Genomic DNA, 23,093 nt, shown 5'->3' on the forward strand with positions numbered 1-23,093 from the left:
TTATGTCAATTGCTTTTATTGCTTTTATCCAACAAAGTTTACATTTTGCCTCATGAATTAAGAACCATATATTGGTTTCAAAAAAAAATTAAGAACCATATATGATGATGTAACTTAATCAATACAACACTTCCCCACAACTCAAGACAACTTTCCCCTTATTTTAGCTTCCTCCCTTGGCAAAATGTGATATAAATTGATACAAAAAAATTGGATCGATCATATTCATACATATTTTCAATGATCAAAATTCATAAGGACCAATATTGGCTGATTTTAATTTCCAAATCTTGATAGAAGCCGTAACACTCGAATCAGTAGCATTGTTGAAGACAAAAACTCGTGACATCCCGTTGATTGCCTTTGTTGGGTATATTCTAGAGGCTATACATGTCCTCCCTCCTTGCCCAAAGGCTTCTACTATTGAATGATCAACCTAACAATAAAATTCAAAACAATTAGATAGTTCAAAACCACCATGTAATTCATGGCCTTATTCAATATTATAAACGCGATTTCAATGTTGTACAACCCATCTAACAACGCGATTTCAATGTTGCACAACCACCTAATAAGTTTACCAAGTTTAAGTATGAAGAGGTTAATTTACCAGTAATCGCATGTTGTATTTTTCACCCTCTAGAACTGGTACCGGTCCTCCATAGATCTGCTTGTCTACACCGGAAGCCTTGGATGACCTACACAGCGAAATGATAGTAAGAAAATTAATGAATTGATTGTTAAATTAAATGAGCAGTTCTATTTGGTGTAACATGAGTTTGGTCATGATCTCTTTAAATACATCGAGCACATGCTTTTAAGTGCACCTAATAAACTCAAGTAAATAAAACACATCTAATAAGAAAATACATACCTTGATTGATCAGTGCAGAACCAATTCTTAACAGATCCATCAGAAGCCTTAGCAATGTAGAAGTAAACAGGAGTGAACTCAAAAAGAGATTCATCAGCCAAAACCAAAAGCCCAAATGGGCCCAAAACCTGTCTAACAGCTGCAGCACTGCAGTTGTTGATCACATCATCTCCTACTGTTGATTTCAAAGCCTCTTGATCTACCACAAATTCAGCACTTACATCCAACTATCATCATCATCAAAAACAAGGGTAGCTCAAAGTTAGTTGAACTTTCCATCTTTGATTAGTGATTTCGAGTTTTCGATGTACTAATTACTGTCAAAGAAGCATGTAAGTAACATTGTACTTTGTACAAGAAGAAAAGTACCTGTGCAGCAGAGGTTATGTTAAGGTTAATGGTTGATCCTGGTTGTAACACAAGGTTATCATACACTGTGTTGTCTGTTCTCAAGGATTCTATTTCCTTTACTGGCCATTGAATAATGTTGGTTCCAGTCTTTGCATCATAGGTTACAACCCTTGGAACTGTCTGAAAAATTTTCCAATAAGTGTAGGATTTGAGTCAAACTTTCGGGAATAGAGGAAGTTTTTTGCATAAGAACTACTTAAAAGAAAATCTATCGTTTTCATTACAATAATAAACTTATCATGAATATAAGTACTATGTATAATATTATGATTTAAACTTTTAACGACTAACAAAATGTTGTATGAGTAGTTATGTCTTGTCAAATGTGAAATTTTAAATATTCCTATATATTGTATAATAAAAGAACGGAGGAATTTTTTGCCAGAGTAACAGAGGTTGCCTATGTCACCACAGTGACATTGGCTTCACTGTTTCATTTCTTTGCTTGATAAGCATCATAGCTGTACATTTGCTTTACATAATACTACTATTACTCACATGAATCATGAGTTAGCAAAAGTAGGTCTCAAATACATGATCCTCCATAATCAAAACCTAATAAATGTGATTGCAGTTATATTTGAAAGGGTTAGGTACAACAACTTGTGCTACCATTCCTACAAATATTAATATGCATTATTTTCCACAGGTTATTAAGTGTATCTCTTTAGAGGTGATGTTAGGTTTTAAATATGGTAACTAGTCATTTGGTTGAGTTTTAGGTCTATTCAGACTATATTCAAGCTTATTAATAAATTCGTATTCATTAGCTACTCATGAAATATAAAATACGAAGTATTTAGGTGTATCGATTTGAATTCAGAATATAAATCAAGTTTTTTAAAAAGTCGAACATAAATAGGTAAGATAATCGGACACGAGTATCTAAAATGATCATGTGAATATGTATATGACAAGAGCACATGCAAGATAAAGGAATTGTAAGTGTGGTACCTGCAAAGAAGCCCATCCCTTCAACAAATCATCAGCTTCAGTATCAGTCTCTCCAACCCAACCCCACAAAATCCTCCTCTGCTTCTTCTGGTCAAAGAATGACTTTGATGCATAATACTTTCCATAATCCAATCTCAATCCAAGACCCACATCCATTTCCGGGTTATCGGGTGTCCAAGTTTGAGTATCCATATCATATGTCCCCAATGCATAATAATCCTGCTTATTATCATCCAAACTAGCCTTCAAAAAATGCTTCATACCAGGCCCATAAGCCGAGGTATCAAGCCCGTTTAGGCCCGTGGTCGACACTGGGAAAAAATCGACACATTCCCACATACCCGTATCCGGCACCCCATGTAGGTTACCCTCAAGCTCATAAGACTTAAAATCCTTAGTCTTATAAACAAGTGAAATACCGGTTTTACCCTTTTTCGACCCAATCACGAACCTCCATACTCCATTGGGTCCCAACCACGCAGTAGTGGGGTCCCTAAAGTCCTTGGCCCCAATACCCTGAGGCGGGGTCAAAACAGGATTCCCAGAATACTTGACCCAGTCAAGGAGGAGGGGATCAGATAAGTTGGCAGGGTAGGCTAGATTTTGGACTTGCACAAATTGATCAGTATCACCAGTGTAAAGCATCATGATGTTGCCATCTGGCAAGAATGTAGCTGAACCTGTCCATACACCGTTGATGTCATACCATTGATCAGGCAGCATGGAAATTGGGAGGTATTTCCAGTGAATCAGGTCCGTTGAAACTGCATGTCCCCATGTAATGTTGCCCCACACAGCTGAATCTGGATTGTACTGGTAAAATAGATGGTAGTATCCTTTGTGATACAATGGTCCTGAAATACATTATTACGATTCTTCGTTTGAGTATAGGATTTCACTTACATAAAGGAATCTAGGCAAACTATTTCTTTCCTAAGAAATGCAATTTGCTAACCAAACACAATAAATTTTTAGATTCTTAATTATTAAAAATGCTATACATGAATCACATAATTATTAATTTATTAATAATAATACTATAAGGAGTACGTAGATGGCAATTAGTAAAAGTCAAAATAATTCATGATTATGTACCATGAAGATGATTGATCAAAAAAAAAAAAAAAAAAAATACCATGAAGATGATGAGAGAGAATTATTGAGAATATTTCACAAACATCATATCATGCCAAACAATAGTCAAGAGAGAAACATTGTCATAAAATCTACCAAAACACTACTTACGTATTTATTGTAGTTTTCCCTCCATCTCAATCAAAGAGCTTAATAATTCTACTTAGGAGTTAATTTGAGAGATGAGGGAATAACAAAGAAAAATTAATACGGAGTAGATGAAAATTAGGTTATCTATACAATCTAATTCCTAATTAATACTATAATAGGATGTATTCCTTTTATTCTAATCTAATCTTCGAATTTAAGTTTTATAAAATATATAATTTTTTTTTTCTTTTTTTTTTTAAATGTGGTATTGCATAGTTCTAGTGTTCTACCACTCTATGATCAATTGATCAGCAAAGCCTGTCCAACCAACTGGTAAAAGAAAACAATATGGGTCCCAAACCTCCTAACTTATAGCAGAATAATAATTTAATTAAATCTAACCATCACAGTTTTTTATTGGTCCACAAAGTTATTTAACTTTAATAGCCACACACTTTCTACTTAAAAAAAATTAAAAAAAAAATCAGTAGAGAGTGTACTTAACACTTGTATAATTGTATTTCTTTTGTGATAGATTTGCACTTTATGCCTATTTGTCTTACAGCTTAGGTCAACAAAGTTATGATTGGATCTTAGCCCTATATTATAAAACATGAATCATGACAAAAAAAGCCATTATGATGATGTTTCCATACTATATCATGTAGTCTATATAAATGTCTCATGTTAATTTGTATGTTTATGTATTCTATTATTTCTTTCTAATTTTCTTTTTAAATTTAGTTTCACATCTAAGTCACCTAAAGTTTTTTTTTACTGTAATAATGTACTTGCATATCTAACGGAGAAATTATTTAATTGTCTTTAAATAGTATCATCTTATTACTACACACAATTTATTATAAACGAGCATTGTTATAGTCATTGATGACTAAGCTATTATAGGTCGAGAAATGTTTAATACATACACATGGAAATGATGGGATTGAAGGGTTTTTATTTTCAGTATGTATTAGCAGTAACAAATAAAGGATCCATACTACTAATAAGTTTGTTATATCTTAATCCCCGAAAATATATTACTTGTAAAAATGACCTAGAAACTACCAATAGATTTTATGGAGTTGTAGGTCTAGGAGCAAGGAAACAAAATCATTCAATGATCAACTAACTTAGAGTTACTCAAAGTTGAACTTAAATTAACAAAGCTATCTTAAGGACAAGATTCCAAATTAATTACTATTAATCGAAAAGTTACAATTGCTAATAGTACAATAATCTCTAGGATTAGTACATCATGATTAGATGTTTAGTCTAATTTTCCACGTAAATTATCATAATCAAGCCAATCTTACTTGTGGAAAAGAGCTTCAATAATTGGAAGCCACACCTCTTTTTTTTTTTTATTTATTTATTTTCTCTTTTGATTTGATGTTTGGGACAACCTCGTGAATTATACAAGTACTATAATAGAAAAATTATAAAAAATACTAATAACAGTGGGTAAGATTAGGTGAATTTTAATCATGTGAATCTTATGGCTTACTAATTGGCTTGTTAACTACTACTTAGATCGTGGGACATGTGATTAAACATAAAGTAAATTTTTTACAGTTTAAATCTGTTTTGATTAAAATTGACTAGTATGACTATAACGTCCCTTGATTTAGTAGCTAAGTACATTTCTTAGATATTTTTTATTGTAAATATTCTTACAGTAAAAGTTTTACCCATTATTAACATCCTAAATGACTTTTTACACTTGCCTAATTATCCTTGATTACTTGACTGATAAGATATATATTTTTTAACCACGTTGACCTTGTTATAAGTGAAACTGTGAAAATGTATCTTTTTTGTCCATATTTCAACCAATAGGCAATCATCTATATCAATTATTGTTTACTTTGTATAAACGTGGAAAAATAAAGCCATAACATATATTAGAAACAAAATATGTATATAATACTCTTCCTCTTACATCCATAAACGACAAGCTTCCTTAGCTATTTAACCATTAGTTGAATGCCTACTTTGAGCAAATCTAAATGAACTATAAGGACATATTACTTATTTCACTACACTTTAAACGAGCTAAGTAAATTACTCTTGTAGAAAAACAAATATGAAGTAACAAACAAATATAGAGATTACCCACTCAATAAAATTTTACGTAAAACATTTTGTATGTTATAATCCTATTCCATTTCATATACTTCGTATATATATCACATTAATGATTAATGAACCACAATTACCTACGTAGTTCTTGAAAAATATGTGGCTATCAATACACCATAAAAACAAAAAAAAAACATTATTTAATTATTTATGTCACCAAAAATAATTAATAATTTAAGTAAATACTTGTAAAAAAAATTATACTACTAAATAACTTGTGCAAAGAAAATAAAAACTCACCATTAGGATCTGAATTACGTACGCCGTCGATAATTGCACATCACCCAAAAAAAAAGTCAAAAAAATAAAATTAATTAGCATTTCTTCATTTATTATCTTAACTTGCAAAATTATCTTTCAAAAAAAAAAGTCAAAGACGAAAGAAAAGATTGACCAACCATTCATCCAATTTTTTTCCGGCTGAAAATGGTAGCCACTCCTTTGCCACATCAGCATATCATTTGTCCAAGGAAACGAAACTCCTTCATCACTTTCTCTAAATCGGGAAACTTTTTCCGATACACCTTCCATTTTCCCTCTAGAAGTAACCGCCGGAATCACCTTCTCCGGCAACGGAGTACGGCGGTTTTCCGACGACAATGGCAGGTGGGTAGTCTCGCCGTTGAAAATGACAGCCATTAGAGAGAGGATTAGCATACATGAGAGGCTGATTACTGCGAGCCCTTTGATGGGTTTGTGGATTGGGGATTCGGGTTCGGGTTCGGGTCGGGTTTGGGTGGGTTGGAGGAGGGGTTGGTTGGTTTCCAGGTCAGTTGGAGGAGAGTGGAGAGACATGGTTAATCTGGTTTTAGACTTGGTTAAGTTGGAAAAGAGGAGAGAGAGTTGTTTAAATAGGAGGAGAAGAGAGGAGGGTTAGTGGGGGAGTTGTCATACTTGTCAAGGCTGGATTTGCTAGGGAGATCCAGAGTATGTTCCAAAAGGGAACCAAAAAGATCTATTGTGATTATGTGATCAAGTCGGGTGTAGTTTAGCGATTCACTTAGATAAATTGAATTTAATGATGATACTTTAGAATAATTTGTGTTTAAGAGTTTATTTTTTGTAATGGTTGTGAAATATGAGATGGGAAATGATTTAATTCTCACTCTTGATATAAAATCTGTACTTAAACTGTATTAATCTTTGCTTATGATGAATTAATGCAACGTATGTTTGATGCGATGAATTAACTACTCTAATTAATTGTTAGTTTGTTACTAAAACCCGTTTGAAAAATTTGTTAATTTGTTGCAACGCCTAGGCAAAATCGCAATAACCATCACTCATGCCCGCCACACCACTCTCCAGTTGTTTCCTTCACTTGAGCACCACTAACCACCGTAGAGTGTTGACAACCTCCTTCCCTCAAATCTCTTCCAAATTATTACTTCGTATTTTGCAATATTCATTTATTAGACATAAATGGTACACCTTCCATTTATGAAAGTTCGACTCATTTTGCATTTGAGCAGTCTCTGATCCAATTCAATGTTAATACTTACAAAATTTATAAAAAAAGTTAATACTTTCAAAATTTACATAAAGGCGTTCAAACCTAATAAAATCCTACATGCTAATTTATTTCTTTTGTATAAATCATAAAATGTGGTCAAATTTATTTATTTTGACCGCATGAATAGTAAGTGAGTCAAACTTTTAGAAACGGAGGTAATATTTGTTTGGTTTTTAAAAATAAGGAAAAATTGTCTCCCTCGAAAGAAAGGGTTTATCTCATTCGAAAGACAAGTATTTTCGATCTCCTTTGAAGGAAAAGGTTTTTCAAAGTCCTTCGAAAGACAAGGTTTTATTTGCGCTTAATAGGGTTTCTAGTTCTGCGGGGCTACGATTGTTTATGGCTTAGATTCAGGTTACGAAATCAACACAAAAATTTTCTTTCTGGTTAATTCTGGTTTGATTTTGTTAATTCTGTTTTCATTATCGTTCATTGTTAATTGTAGATGTCCTATGGCTTTATTTAATGAAATATAATGTTCTCTAGGACTTCTTTCAAAAAAAAAATTACATGTAAAAATTTTGTAACGAGATGAATCTAATTAAACATGGGATTTGTTAAACATCGCCCACAAATTACTACATAAAGCCCACAAAATTCACTTGGTTTGACAAAATTTCCCTTGACCTTTAAAAAAAAACACTCACACTCTCATCACTCACACTCTCATTGCTCATCTTCTTTCATCCTCTCTTAAAAAAAAAAAAAAAAATTCAAACAACGGCAATGTCGAGGCGGCAAGGCAAGGAATTGGCGGCGGCGGCGGAGGGAAGGATGTCCCAAGGTGGCAAGGTACAATTTCTTAAAAAAAAAAAAAAAGGGAAAAAACCGGCGTGACGGCGGTGGGGCACCCTGGCTGGACGCCCATCCAGCGGTGATGGCGCCAGCTGCAGACGCCGCCACCAGTTGGCTGGCGCCTGGGATGGACGCCATAACCACGGCTGTGGCGTTTATTCAAGGCGCCGCAGCCGTGGCTGTGGCGTCCAGCCCAGGCGCCAGCCCACTGGTGGCGGCGTCTGCAGCTGGCGCCACCACCGCTGGTTGGGCGTCCAGCCAGGGCCCCCCCCCTTTTTTTTATATTTGTTTTAAAATATTGTTTTTAATTTTTTTTTTTTTTGTGTAATATATTTTTGAATTGTTTTTATATTTTGTTGTTTATTTTTATAATTTTTTTTCAATTTCGTTGTATTTTTTCTATGTTTATATTTTGTTTACAATTATTTGTATGTTTTTAGTTTATTTGATTTGGGAGTGGTAGCTGTTTTTCGTATAAATTTTTGTATGTTTATATATTTTAAAATTTTGTGTAGAATTCACTGGGTCGTCATGGTGCGGGGAAGAATATAGAGCTTCTTAGTAGAAGCTATTCAGTGGAGAGGTCGGGGCATAGACATGTCAGATCCCGTGGTATTTCGACCTCAGCTCGTAGAGAACGGATCCCGTGGTCTTTTATTATATTTATCGTTGACTTTTAATTAAGTTTTATATGTTGTTATTGTATTTCATCTTCTGTTTTTTGTTGTATGCAGTGGATGGGAAAGATAATGCAGGACGTACAGAAACTCTCTCTTGAGAAGGTCAGCATGAGTGCAACAGGGAGAGCTGTTGTTGATAGTCTGGAACAGACCCTTGCGCAGTGGGAGTCGTCGTCGAGGAGGGATTACTGATGGTTATTGTATTTTATTTATAAAGCATTATGTTGGACATTATGTTGTAAGATTGTAACATTTTAGATTGTTCTTTTAGCTTCCAACTTAAACATATTATCAGTGCTGTTTTTAAATTTTGATATAACCGTTCGTGGAATGCAGTAAGCAATACAATATAAAATATTAATGTTCTCATTAAAAGAGCAACGTACAAATAAGATTACAAATAAAGAATGTAAACATGAAAAACTAAAATGCAGCTAGGGTGTTCCATTCGTGGATCCGGTCATGATATAGCGCATCCCAACCCTCTACGCTCGCTGTGCGAATGTTGTACCACCGAGGTATAATCGGTGGCACTGGAAAATCGGTTGACATGTCTAGTCGGATGAAATGTCTGTATGACGACCCAAGAAACGCAATAGCTAGCTCTCTGACCGGTGTGGTGACAGTCTCACGCGACCGCCAAGGGAGAACCGTGGTACAAGGATAATAAGCTTGACTATGCACTCCCAGGCCGAAATGCATGACTGCGCATTTGTAAATGTTTGCAACGGCAAACAGATCTAAGGGCGCGTCAAAATAATGATTTTGGCCGCAAGGTCCACCTCCCCACCGGATACGCCGCAGAGCACCATCCAAGTCATCCTGGTACACATGACGATAAACATTTCGGTTAGAGGCAATTTCGTTGTACATCAACTGACGCACCAAACCGTAGTTGTCTTCGCCCATTTGAAAACGTACCAGTTCTCAGGGGCATATTCACAGACGATGAAGATTGACTACGACTAGATGACGATGTCCGACCACGAGAACGACCACGACCAAGACCACGGATATACTCAAACGCACTCCTGTTCCGCCGTTGTCGACCTCGAGGACGGTCAACTCCTTCGGGTTCCTCATAATCTAAGGTAGACGGGTGGAACATGTCATGAAGTACATGAGTAGCGTCACGAATAATAGAAGTATGGCTGGAGGACACTCGGTCGTACATCGAACGAAACTGCTCCAACTCCTCCTGTTCACGGTCGGCCGTTTGAGTGTCTGCATGCTCACCAATAACAAGCGTCCTCCAGAATGAATGGACCTGATCAACATGTAACGACGCCCTTTCTTCTGTAATAACGCGGTGAATGGTGCATGCGCAAGGTAATCCATGAGTTACTGAAATAGTACACCCACACCGAGCATACACTTCGTCACCCAAGTCCCTCACCCTGTTCAGCTCAGTGAGAATCAACCCCAAGCAGTAGTGCGACACACGACCAAGGAGAATCTTAAATATAAAATGGCTATACATCGTACCATGTCGTCGTCTGGAGTCCTCTAGAGAGTTCCTGATGTCGTTCTTCTAAGTTTCAATTGACTTGTTCAGTCTAGCGAACAGTGTATCCAAAGCAGCGGTCGATGAATCAATCCAGTCCTTGGTAGCTCTATGAGCGCTCTCAACTCTACATGTTGTAGTGTTCCCAAAATGAAGTACCTGGTTTGTCCAATATTTGACAAACTTTTCCCTGTGAGGGACCCATTGATGCATCACATAGTCCACCAGTGCCGGACACCACTGGTACGAATCCCTGAAGTTAGCCAATGCTCGCTCATACGCTTCCTCTGTGGTTGCCTGTAGGATCTTCCGCCACTTACCATTCACCAATCTCTCTGCCATTTCCAAATTCTTCTTGAAAAGGTTGTAGGCCCGATGTAGTTTCTCAGCTTCTCCAACACCCAATAATAACTTGGAGCCGTCTCATCCTTGATGATTGCATGACCAATCAGAAAGTTCTGGTTCGTTGGAGCCATCCCAACCATCTCAACCAGTGGGAACTTGTACTTGTTTGTCTTGTACGTTGAGTCGATCAAAATCACAAATGGCCAAGACTTGATCATATCAGCACAATCAGGATGCACAAGGAAAAGATGAGTCACCTCCGCTGTATCTTCATCAGAATCAAACCAGAACAGGTAACCACGTGATTGTGCCTGGTGTAGCAGCTGCTGTATAGGGTTCCTTCCCTCTGACCGTTCAAACCTGAGTTGCTGTCTGACGTTGTAGATGTGTCTTCGGTTTGGATGGTCTTCTGGAAATTTCTCTAACACAGATGCTAATATTTTAGCAGGCTTCACTTGAGCATCACTCATTTCTTTCACAACTAGTTTCGCAGCAGGACTTAAGCCGCTCAGTTGTCGATGACCCTCTTCATATACTATCATCTCATGGTTGTGATACCCCCATTTAGAGTAACCAATCACTTCCCAACCGTCACGACTCCGTAGTTGTCGAACCTTTACTCTGAACTCACACCCACAACCTTTCCGCTTTGTATCAAACCGAGTGGCTGTACGAAAATCTCTTTCTTCTCTTTTGCGATAACGGTCACATCTCAAAATGCGATCCATTCTACCATCCCGTTGAGATTTATGAGTTACTACTACCAAGCAAAATCCAGCTGCAATTGCAACCTGTTTTGCCCAATCAATCGCCTGTTGAGCTTCTTCAAATGGACCATCATGTCCAAATATCCCACTGTAATCATTTCCGTCTCCACCATATTCCTGCATCAATTATATATTACAATAAATACATTTAACGGATAATACATTTAATTTCTATATTTACACAGAATTAACACAAAAAAAAGCATAATTATATATAATCAAACTTAATTTTTATAAAAACCCAATTCGAATTTTCAAACTAAATTTAAAAATATACCATTTCGAATTTTCAAATTTAATTTTAAAAAAACCTATTTCGAATTTTCAAATTTAATTTAAAAAAAAACCCATTTCGATTTTTTTTAAAAAATCATTTTCGATTTTTTTTTTTAAAAAAAAATTAAATAAAAAACAACAACAAAATCAAAAAAGAAAAAAAAAAATTTAATTTATAAGGGTGGCGTCTGCCAGGGCTGCCACAGCCACTGGACTGGCGCCTGGCAGGGCCGCCTCACCCAGTGGAGTGGCGCCTGGCCAGGACGCCAGTCTGGTGGTCTAGGCGTCTGGGCTGGACGCCACTCTGGTGGTTCTGGCGTCTGGCTTGGACGTCCAGGCTACGGTTTGGGCGTCCATCCTAGGCGCCGGAGCCACTCCGACGGTAAACCATGAATTTTAACGTTGACTTACCTCGTTTTCCGTCGACGACGACGTACCTCCGGCGTCCCCCGCATCTCCGGCCTGCCCTCCGGTCTCCCCCGGCGAGTCAGTACGGCTCCACATTTTTTACACCGAGATTATTTCAATTTTAGAAAATGGGCATAATGGTCAAACCATATCATATTTGTGGGCTTTATATGGTAAATTGCGGGCGATGTTTAGCGTTTCACTTAAACATACCCTAATGACTTCATATTTTTCATCACATATCATGTAAACCATATAATAAATTAAAAGACAATCAAGGAGAATGAATGTTAATTAAAATTAATGAAAGGAGCTGAGTATTAATAAAACAACAATATTAAAACAATAATACATGGAAGATCAAGACAAGGAATAAAAGAAGATTGAAGATCCCGCCACCTCCAATTATGTAGAAGAATTGTTTTTGATGTGATAGAAATTAAATGAGTCGAATTTACAGAAAAGAAGGTAATTATATTTGTTTGGATTTTAATAATCACAATATAAACATTTGTATAGTGTTTTAATATTTGTGAAATCGAGATATAGAGGGGACTCACGTAATCATGAGATTAAGAGTGTGTTTGGATGAAGGAAAAGAAGGGAAGGAAAATGGAGGGAGGGAGTATCTTCCATTTGGATAGCAAATTAGGGATAAAAGGAATTGGAGGGGAGAGAAATGGAGGGATTAAATTCTTAAAAAATGATCACTCCAACAATAGAGAGATTTGGAAGGAAAACTCTCCATTCTTCCTTTTCCTTCCCTCCCCTTCACCTCCCTCCCTTCTTTTCCTTCCCTTACCTTTACCCAAACAAGCTGTAAGTAGAGAAACATTAGTTAGATAATGGAAAAGTGAATTTACTATTATCTTCAAACTTTTTAATAAGAAAAACGTTGTTATTACACCGTTACTATTTTGGTTCTCATAATTTGACTTTTACGTTTTCGATTTACAAGCTCAACTATTTTGTCATGAGACGAATCTAAACAAAATCTAAATGACTATATTTTCATATTTTTCATCACATATTAGGTAAACCATACAGTAAAAGACAATCAAGGAGAAGAAATGTAAATTGAAATAATGAAATTAAAGGAGTATTAATAATACTGTAATATCTTGTTAAAATATATATATATATATATATATATATATATATATATATATATATATATATATATATATATATGGAATATCAAGACAAAGAATAAAAGAAGAAGATCCGTTCACCTCCAATTATGCAGAAGAATTGTTGTTGATGTGATGAAATTTAAGTGATTTGTCGCAAGGTTGATGTGGGGCCATGTCTCAATTTATTCATCCATTTGGCCAAGTGTGAATTGAATTATGGAAGGACTCATACATAATTGATTAAATTAATTATGAGAGGACGAAGTAGTAAGATTTGAATAAACTACGGAATACAATACTACTTTTATTACGTAGACAAGACGTAGTATTGTACACTTGTAGTAACTAGTGGAGTAAGATTCAATTTTATTTTTGATATAAGAAGTAATATGCTAATTAATCGAATGATATTATTTATAATGAAATAGACGGTCTAGCTATACAATCTTTTAGGATATGGAAGCAAGTATACAATATTACATTGGTAAATTAACCAATTAATTATTCAATGGAAGTAGTACTCGTTGTAACAAACAAGGTTAGACAGGCGATGACACATTCTACAAACGCATATAATACAATAAATGATTTTCTAATAAATAAATTAAGATGATTTATATGGGCACACATTTCATTATTTGGCAACTAATTAGCTGTTTTAATTTGAAGCTAACTTGCATAAAAAAAATGAATTTTGACACTTCCCAATTGTCATTCAAACATTAAATTACAGAGAGAGTTGCGTTTGAATGCCATTTCGTTACTTAATTTGGAAAGTAGTTGGAAACTTGGAACCCATCTCCATTTGCTATGAAAACGGAGTGTTGTATAAATTTGTACTCAGTTATATAGATATTCAAAAGATAGAGTAATGATTAGTACATCTATTATCATTCAACAAATCCGCCTTTGATTTTTTTTTTTTTTTCTTATCACTTAAGATTTTAGGTGTAACGAACTCTCTACGGGATAAATATCATCTTATTTACTTTCCTAAAATATAGATATTATCCCCTTACGTGATATAAATCAAGTAACAAATACTTGCTTGAGATAGTATAGACTTTGAAGACCACTTAATCTCCAACAATTATCAAAGCTAATGTAGCGACTCATATTATGTCCCATTTTTAACCAACAGACTAGACCAGGCCACAAGAGTATGGGTTACCGAATGCTACTTAGAATGTAATTGCGACAATTTTTGTCTTACTTTTAATGAAATCTAATGCCTCTTAGACTTATTACAAAAAAAAAAAATATACTCTATATTGTCATAATATTTTTGGTTTTGTTCGTTCTTGGATGATTTGGAATGTATAACGGATAAGCTCTTTGGATTCAGTCGATACAAATGAGTTGTATACTTGTAATTAAGTTGTTTTCATTTCTTCTAGATAATATGGACGCATCAATATCATGTGGTCCACTAATAATCCTAAAATCTTGAAGATAAAATACCAATACTAATTCCACACGTGTGTGGCTTAATTATTAAATTTTTCTAATTATGCTTAATTATATGATTATTATGTATGTTGTTTCTATCATATTTCTTGTTTGATTTTGACACTCATAATTGACTATTAACTACTACTTCTATAACTCTACATGTTTTCATGTGTGAAGTATTTAGGAAAAGTCTAAATGTTAATTTATGTTATTATTCCGTATTTAAATTTAATTTTGCTATATTTACCTTGATCGGGTTGGCATATTTATCAAGCCAAAAAAGACTTTGTCATGACAACTTTTTATGTTGCCAAAATGTCAAAGCAAATACTTTCTCCGTTACTATATAATTGTACAATAATAAAGAACGAAGAAATAGAATGTTTAAAAGGCAATACGCTAATACTGCCCTCATAGGAATGAGGTCATGAAATGAAAAAATGAGGGACAATAGTTTATTTATTGTCATACATAATATACGTAAAGACTTACCTAATACGTAAATGATGCAATTACTATGACACTTTCATGAAAGGAATAATGAAGCAATTATATTGGAAAGGATGAAGTATAAAAGAGCGACACAATTTCGACAAACAATACACTGGAAAATCTTTACCACAGAAAATACAAAATAAAAATGAAATGATTTATAAGGCTAATCATTGGAGGAACTTAGGGGTTGAGCCATCGAGTGTCTTGACTCAATCCATATATTATACTCCATCTGTTTACTAATTTTCTTATTTCATAATACATTATCATTGTGGAATGAATTAACTGTCGTATTTTAAATGGTCATAGATGATTGAAAGACAAATATAAATCATTTATTGATGGAGTGAAAAGGCATAATGTTGAAGATAGAAGGCCATGACATGAAATCATGAAGATCAAGTGACCAACAACTATGCTTTCTTTTCAAAATCATGTGAGATGTTAACTTCTTGCCATACGTGTTATAATTTCATATACCAATTTACTAATCAAGCTTATCATGAGAATTATGTCACATGAAAGTTTTACACAAAGTTTCAATTTTTATTTTTATTTGGAATTTTAGATATTAATTTCACAGTTTTAATGGTAATTGCCTGAAAAAAAACGTGGTGCATCCCATCAAAAAAAAAAATGGTGCATGACTCGTATGGGCTGGGCCTTAAGGACTTTCGTATGGGCTGGGCCTTAAGGCTTTCCTTAATGATTGTTTTTGACTAATCATTCAACGCATTATGTTACCAAATAATAAGACCATACTTATGTAAAGTACGAATAATAATCAATTTAAGTGATGAAGGCATTTACTATTCTAGCATGGAAAGTTCAAACAGTAAGTAAAGCTACTGGATTCCAAATGAGCATCCTTCATTTCTATTTAGTCACTTCAAGTTCAAATGAGTATCAACGAATTTTAAGAAATAAACATAGATATGATTGAGTTATAAATGAATTGAAAATTAAAAGATAAGTAACAGGAACAGTAACAATTGAGGCCAAACACATACATAAGTACGCGTGCACACTCTCTTTCCAACAATCTCGGGAGATAATTTCAACAAATACAACAATAAGTAATACGAGTATATTATTATTAACAATCACATAAAATTACACAAAACAATTGTTCCATACACACGACTTTAACAATTAACATTTAGATCCGTGAAATAAAACTTGCCAACAAAATGAGTCTTCCGAAATAACCAAGAGACAACACAACAAATCTTCTTCTTTCCCTTTCAAAAAAACTACTCTCCTTTCTCACAAACCTCCTAGATATATATATATATATATATATTTCCCTCCGAGAGTGAACAATACACATTCCACAAATAAAAGAATTTGCAACCTAATTACCCTCCTAATAATAGCGTAGCGTATATTATATGGGATTTTAAGCATATTAAGGAACTGAATATCCTACACATTGGCAAAGGTACTAAACTCTAAATGGAAAATTAAGCACCTTAATCAACTGCTTCTAAATACAAGGGCTAGCAATATACAAAGGAAGAGGGATTTACAAAATCGCAGACGTTTTTTACAAACAAAATTGGTCCTGAAAATATGATGAAGCTCCTTCCACTGCACGCGCCAAACCTTGCACCAAAACTGGTTGCAGTTCTTCTTTGATCCTTCCCATACTGTATATATTTATGTAATGGTAAATTTTTTTTGTTCTTTTTTCTTTTTTTGGCTGATCATATTTATGTAATGTTAGAATATACTTTTTCTAGTTTGTGGTTAGTCTAGAGTGAGCTCGACTTCCAAGTCACAAGTGCCTTAAGAAATTCCATAACCTGCACAAAATATCAAGAATATAAGATTACTGTTCTGAAACCGATCCCTGAGATTGGATCAGTCTGAAATCAGGTGTTAAAACTAAAGTCCGATCCCTACGAGTAATTTATCATTGCTTCAACTTAAAAGGAGCTCCTACAGGATTAGGTAAAATACCTCTGATGGGTTCTTTAGGGAGTAGAATGCATTACTTTCTTTGGGAATAGAAGACACCAAAATACCATATCCTCTATTTTCTTCTCTCAGGAACTGCACTCGAAAATGTTTTATGGATTCAGTAGATGTTTACTAGATCAAACAGCTCATATACCATTTAATTTAAGCGCAGAATTACCTTAAAAGCATCCTCATCAGTGCTATCATCACCGACATATACTGGAAGCACATCATCAGAGTCACTTAGCCCTGCAACATGTTTCCAAAATCAGGTTATAAAACAGCAGAGATTGTCCTGTACAAGTATACGATCCTATTTTCTTTGTATTAAAAAATCAGAAAATAATCAGAGCAAGATACTCACCAAGGGACTCTAGCAAAAATTCAACAGCCTTTCCCTTGTTCCAATCAATCACTGGACGGATCTCTAAAACCTTCCGCCCATGACAAAGTTTAAGACGTGGGTATTCTTTTAGTATAGCATGGACACGAAGAGCAACAGTCTTCCAATTCTGTAACGTTTAATTGTAACACAATCAGCACTAGTACACAAACAATAAGCCAAGGAACACAAGTGCTTTTCACTAAGAGAAAACCGTTTTACCTTTTCTTCTACATTGCGATAGTGAACAGAAACACAAAACTTGTTGTCCTCAACCGTTACACCCTTAATTTTCTTAGTAGTCTCAATAAGGGATGTATAAACCTGCTTAGAATATAGAAGATATTAAAAAAACCATGATTATTTAAAATCTTAAATAAAGACCAACTTTAACATAATTTAAAGATAGCAATATTACATATTAACTAAGAATGAAGGTAGCATTACCTCCTCAATCATAGGCAAAAATTCACTAGCAGGCTGGAAAAGGACAGCTTCCTTACCCTATAGAAATCAAGAAACAAAGTAAAATGATTAGTCAGCTACATTTTCGCCCAGTGATCTTTCTTCCCCGAGTAATATTTGACAAGGTTTACAAAGTATATAATACCTGCTTGTCAGTTAATTTGACACAATTAGGGTGCCCATTAAAGGCAGCAGAGCCTTTCACAGGGCTCATAATGTCCATCCCGTGACTACCGGCATAAAATAGTTCAGTCAATCCAACAAATTCATAAACCTGCATGAACAATAGAAGGTTAAGAACACTTTCACTGTCAAGTTAATTGAGCAAGATACATGGACAAGTGAAAAAAATATACCTTATCACGACTTCTGCCACTGATAATTGCTGTTGGAAATAGTTTAGCAACATCTTTTACAGCAGAACGCATCTACGGAAATATCATAGCCAGTCAATTGAAGGGCTAACAAAAGAAAATAAAGACAAAAATCTAAATTGTCCAAATCCAGATAGTTAGAGCAATTAATACTTACATCATCAGACATGAAAGCCATAGCAGGATTATCTACAATGGGTGACAGGGTTCCATCATAGTCCAAAAACAATGCAAGCCTCTTGCCCTTGGCAAAATGTGTGATTTGGTCAAATGATGTGATTGCTGATGGATAATTAAGCTGCAAAGTGAAAGAAAAATCAATACGTAGTAATCTTGGACTTGTTATATACCGGAAACCAAGAGATCAAACAAGAGAAAGATCTACTTACTGTCCATGCACAATAAGCAATGTCAACATCTGATGAATCTTGTTCAGGGTTAGCATCATAAGGAAATTTCTTAGGTGGAGGAGATGAAGATTTCATAGCATCCAGCCAAGCTGCAGCTCGGACATCATCTAAAACACCGGTTTTCTTCCTTGGGATTGACAAGAGCATTCCATTAGCAAAGAGAGCTCGTTGTGGTTGAGGTGAGTAAGGCATAAGACTAGAATGCAAACTTAATCTAGACTTTTTGATAGGTGCAGGGTCAGCGAGAACAGGAGTTTTAAGGTCCATAGGATCCAGTTTCGTAGCAGAAGTCACTGTGTTATAGAAACTATAAACAATACTTCAATGAGCTAGGCTTCAAATCTCAAGAAGAGAAATGGCTAGGAATCACGACCAAATTGTGCGATAACAAACAAGCACTTTATCCAACTGTTTTGTCAATGAAAAACCACTTCTTCAAAGTTTTCTTGTCACTGTTTGGGGGGAAGCAGTCCATCAAGCATAGAAATCCAGGGAACTGGTTATTTTGTAATCTAGTTAGCAAATTTAGAGAATAAATTGATACAAATCAAACAAAGCTCAATGAAATATAGTAGCAGTCGGTCCTTGGTCACATACCTTCTCATTTCAAAAAAATCCTTGTAAGCTCAATGAAATGTGACCTCGTTTGTAATATAGCTTTTCAAAATACCTACACAAAAGAAGATCAAAACAAAAAGCAACACTATATTACTAATTAGCTCAAGAACAAACACCTTGCTGCTTTGAACTCAAGCATCCAATCATGATTGACGACTTATCAATAATCACAACAAATGAATATATATAGAAACATCAAAGGCCAGAATCAGGCAATCTATGAGACAAGAACATGTGAGAACACGAGGCAACGAGAATCAGGATTCTAAGGAAAAGACTAGTTGCCTCAGCAAATACCACTTAATACAAGCTAAATGAAATAAAGAGACAATGAAAAGCGAAATTCTTACATAGTATAGTCATTGAAATGGAATCAAAGACCACACCATTAAGGACTTTGCAATGGAAAATATGCCCTGAATTCCTAAAACCTTTATAGTTTATTTTTAACGGCTGCTTTGACTGCAGTCAATTCAAACATACAGTTAAAAGTATAACAATCTTCAACCTTAGCGTGGTCCAACTAGCATTCCCACATACAGTTAAAATCATGATGAATATCCCCAAAAATACACATTTCCCTTAATGACAACTAATCAATAATTCTCATCAATTAACAAGGATTTGTTAATTCTATCTGTCACCCAATAACAATAATGATTGTTCATCACTTTTATAACCAAACCATGCCAACTTGATTTCAATCAAATATTAACAGTAAACAGGAATAAACTATTCTAAACACAGTTTAAAGGAGCGTTTGTCTAATCTCGGAGATTGATTTATCATTCCTCGAACTCAAACAACGAAACAAGTAACAACTAGCTATACAAGCCTAATGCTTCCAAACAAACATGACCCAAAAAAATCGATGTCAAACGGGGCAGACTTCAATTATCAACACACCCACATTAGGTATACATTAATATGACCTACCAAATTGAATCATGACTGTACATCAAAGATGCAAAATTTGGGAAGATTCATTCACACCACATAATCACATATACACCCCTTAAGGATTTTAGGAGGAGAAAAGGAAAGGGTGTCATAATAGTGTATTAGTGTAGGTCATTCTTTCGTTCATGTGAAAGATCAATGACCTTTGGGAAAAAATTTGGCTACCAATTAAGGGCAGGGGAAAGGGGTCCTACAAACTAAAACCAATTATATAAAAACAAAAACCCTTAACATACAACAATCCCACAAACTGACCTAAGGTACCCTTAGAGCTGAGATCGAATCTCGTCTACACGATGGATAATTTCGTGACACCGCGTGCACCAAAATTTTAAAAACAACAAGATACCAATTGTCTTTAGAATGAAGAAATAGTTCATCCATGTCACTATCATAGGTTTTTCCTTCGCAATTCTAAACAAGTGGTCTAAAATGAGAGAAATTAAAAGGGAAAAAAATCGAGAACAAAAACAAACATAAAAAGTTGGCATCAAATGAAACCAAGAAACAGACATTAAGTGGGCCTTGTTCTAATACGGCCGTTTTGCCTTGTTTTTAGTCTCAATATTTCGACAAAAAAGACCCAATCTTTACATAGGTGAACCCCATTTGTGCATCTGTTGTCATTTTCTTTCTATGTACCTTGTTTTCATTCTCTTCTGAAAAAAATATGAAATTAACTTCAACAAACCTTAAATTATAAAAAAAAAAAAAATACCTCCAAAAATGTACATAATTTCACACCCATACTATGAAATTCAAGCTTAAAAAACCCCATTTTTTCATACAATCAAGCAATAAAACAGAGAAACAACAACTACAAAGAACAAAAAAACCCATCAAAAATTCTTGAACAAAAATCAAAAATTTGGAGAAATCATAAATACCCATATCAAAAATCAAAGAACCCATTAAAAATTTCATCAGATATAACAATGCAAGAAAAATCAAAATACAGAGAAATAGAAGGACAAACCTTGGAAAATTCTTGGTAGGAAGAAAAATGAGAGCAATGTAGACAATAAATGGAAGAAATTAATAGTCAAAGGGGTTTGAAAAATTGCAGGAAAAGAAATAGAGAAAGAACCCTAGAGAGACAAACACAGAGAACGAGAAGAAAGCAGGAGCAGAGAAAATACAGAGGAGACGTACAGAGGAGAGAGAAAAATAGGAGAGAGAAAGAGAGAAGAAAAAAAGAAGGAAAATCCTAATTTGGGAATGGGTTTTTATAAGAGTTTTTGGGAGGTTGTGAAGTCGTGGTCACCAAGTCAATTACTTGGAAATTTTCTAATTTATTACTCACGTCCTTCCCTATATTTTTGCCCATTGTCATATTTTGGTCAAACTTTAAAAACTTTGATCATAATTTACAGTTAATTTTTAAAAGATAATATAGTCATAAGTGGTCTGGTTAGATTCGGCTCATTATATATTTTATTAATATCATATTTTTATATTTTTACGTATATAGAAATAAAGATATAGACGTTTTAAAATGCGTTTTGGAGACCGCGTACAGTTAAATAGGGCAAAAAAATTAGGAACAGAGGAAGTAATTAATAATATAGTTTTCATGGGAAAATATATACAAATAAATAAATACTAACTACCATTAGTAACCCACCTACCATTGTCACCAACTGAAATACGGAGTTTATAATGTTTGTTTGTATTTTAATTTGATGTGATACACGTTTTTATTTATTTAGGGTTATATAAGTTATACGCTACTTGATTATAAATACATTGTATATGTGCACTCTTTTTTTGTATAGGTTTAATTTAATACGGAGTGTTGTGTATCATTTTGGACTAGTTGATGGCTATGGTTTGTTTGTTAGAAAGATCTATTTTAACGCGATTATGTTAATGGTAGTATGTTAGGAGCTATGAAAGTTGTTAGGTGAGCTTAGATTGCATGTCATGGTCTTGAATTCTTGATGTTGACTTGATCATGCTTAGGTGCTTGGCTAGTTGGCTACAATACAAATTCAAGTACACTATACGTAATACGTATACTCTTTTTTAAAGGTCTAGTTTAATGCTAATTACTACGTATTTTTTGTCAGAACAGGATTGATCATATACGTACTAATACTAATTATAACAAGGGGCGTGTTTTGTTCGGCTTAAGAAAATAATCAGAATGAATTGAATTTAATCAATCAAGTGTACTGTAAATACGAGGCGAAATCAGACCTAATGAATTAAATTGATGTTGCAAACACACACACTAAGCTAGTCATAACGTGTGAAATGGAAGGTTAGAGCAGACGAGCAGTTGACCACTAGCAGACTCCCACAACGAGGCTAGGGTCGAACGAATTGAATCTCACGAAGCTTGATCATACTCATATTAATTGAAGTTATTGTGTCATCTTCTCCAACTTTTGTCGTATGGTTGAAGAGTTTGTAATGGGAGACAACCTTGTGGACTTGTGGTGGCATTGTTTTAGGGAATAACACAGGCAGCAAATAAATGTAAATTGGCTCCAATAAGGGGGTGGAACATTAAGTATCATAAAAATATTGTTCTTCGTGAGATACTTCTGAAGCGCAGAAGGATCTTATGTTGGTGTCACCTTGTCACCATTTATTTCTTGTCATATTTTCTGTTTTTGCTTCGAGGGTCACTCTTCATTTTTTATTATTTTAATGGTAAAAAAGACCCTGATCAGATCAACCCTCACGGTTTTTTTGTCCTGTATATATGGGTCGGACCCTTGAAAGTAAAGGGGAGGATTTGAGGGTTTCTCTTCATTTTTACAAACATATTTACATGTTACTCGGAAGTTGGAACATATACACATATACTTCCTCAATTCTCTAATACAAAGTAATTTTTATAGTTTATTTTATTTAATAATACAAAGTAATTTTTATAGTAATTATTTTATTTTTTATTTTAGTTTTGTAGTAGATTATTTATTTATTTTTAAATTACCTAAT

General features: G+C 34.5%; 2 protein-coding genes across 5 annotated transcripts; both read right to left on the minus strand.

Moving 5' to 3' along the window:
* On the minus strand, window positions 1-6,739 carry LOC110717458 (acid beta-fructofuranosidase-like). Its single transcript, XM_021896161.1, has 7 exons — window positions 6,004-6,739; window positions 5,846-5,854; window positions 2,240-3,093; window positions 1,244-1,405; window positions 875-1,101; window positions 611-698; window positions 1-436 (listed from the first exon to the last, which is right to left on the minus strand). The coding sequence occupies exons 1-7, from the start codon at window positions 6,398-6,400 to the stop codon at window positions 245-247; spliced, it is 1,929 nt and encodes a 642-aa protein (XP_021751853.1). The 5' UTR covers window positions 6,401-6,739; the 3' UTR covers window positions 1-244.
* A 9,299-nt stretch (window positions 6,740-16,038) lies between these two features.
* Window positions 16,039-21,426, minus strand: LOC110717661 (trehalose-phosphate phosphatase A-like). Of its 4 annotated transcripts, none has more exons than XM_021896418.1 (12): window positions 21,121-21,426; window positions 19,164-19,236; window positions 18,546-19,018; window positions 18,314-18,454; window positions 18,139-18,210; window positions 17,928-18,056; window positions 17,765-17,821; window positions 17,540-17,641; window positions 17,300-17,447; window positions 17,114-17,184; window positions 16,936-17,028; window positions 16,039-16,778 (listed from the first exon to the last, which is right to left on the minus strand). In XM_021896418.1, the coding sequence occupies exons 3-12, from the start codon at window positions 18,831-18,833 to the stop codon at window positions 16,728-16,730; spliced, it is 1,152 nt and encodes a 383-aa protein (XP_021752110.1). In that variant the 5' UTR covers window positions 18,834-19,018; window positions 19,164-19,236; window positions 21,121-21,426; the 3' UTR covers window positions 16,039-16,727. The 4 variants fall into 4 exon arrangements, with proteins under 4 accessions (XP_021752110.1, XP_021752107.1, XP_021752108.1 ...); XM_021896415.1 differs by having other exon boundaries at window positions 18,546-19,062; window positions 21,121-21,425; XM_021896416.1 differs by lacking the exon at window positions 21,121-21,426 and adding an exon at window positions 20,121-21,043 and having other exon boundaries at window positions 18,546-19,062.
* Window positions 21,427-23,093: the final 1,667 nt, after the last annotated feature.

The sequence above is a fragment of the Chenopodium quinoa genome, unplaced genomic scaffold (genome assembly GCF_001683475.1).
Source record: "Chenopodium quinoa cultivar QQ74 unplaced genomic scaffold, ASM168347v1, whole genome shotgun sequence".
Lineage (NCBI taxonomy): Eukaryota > Viridiplantae > Streptophyta > Magnoliopsida > Caryophyllales > Amaranthaceae > Chenopodium > Chenopodium quinoa.

What these genes read in the sequence shown, in the direction of transcription:
- LOC110717458 (XM_021896161.1), bottom strand. Translation starts at nt 6,400, where the DNA reads ATGTCTCTCCACTCTCCTCCAACTGACCTGGAAACCAACCAACCCCTC. An exon ending in ACATAACCTCTGCTGCACAG is followed by an intron (nt 1,102 to 1,243) that starts GTACTTTTCTTC and finishes TGATGATGATAG; the next exon opens with TTGGATGTAAGTGCTGAATT. An exon ending in TTCTGCACTGATCAATCAAG is followed by an intron (nt 699 to 874) that starts GTATGTATTTTC and finishes TTCGCTGTGTAG; the next exon opens with GTCATCCAAGGCTTCCGGTG.
- LOC110717661 (XM_021896418.1), bottom strand. Translation starts at nt 18,833, where the DNA reads ATGGACCTTAAAACTCCTGTTCTCGCTGACCCTGCACCTATCAAAAAG. An exon ending in TGGCTTTCATGTCTGATGAT is followed by an intron (nt 18,211 to 18,313) that starts GTAAGTATTAAT and finishes ATATTTCCGTAG; the next exon opens with ATGCGTTCTGCTGTAAAAGA. An exon ending in CTGATGAGGATGCTTTTAAG is followed by an intron (nt 17,029 to 17,113) that starts GTAATTCTGCGC and finishes TTTCGAGTGCAG; the next exon opens with TTCCTGAGAGAAGAAAATAG.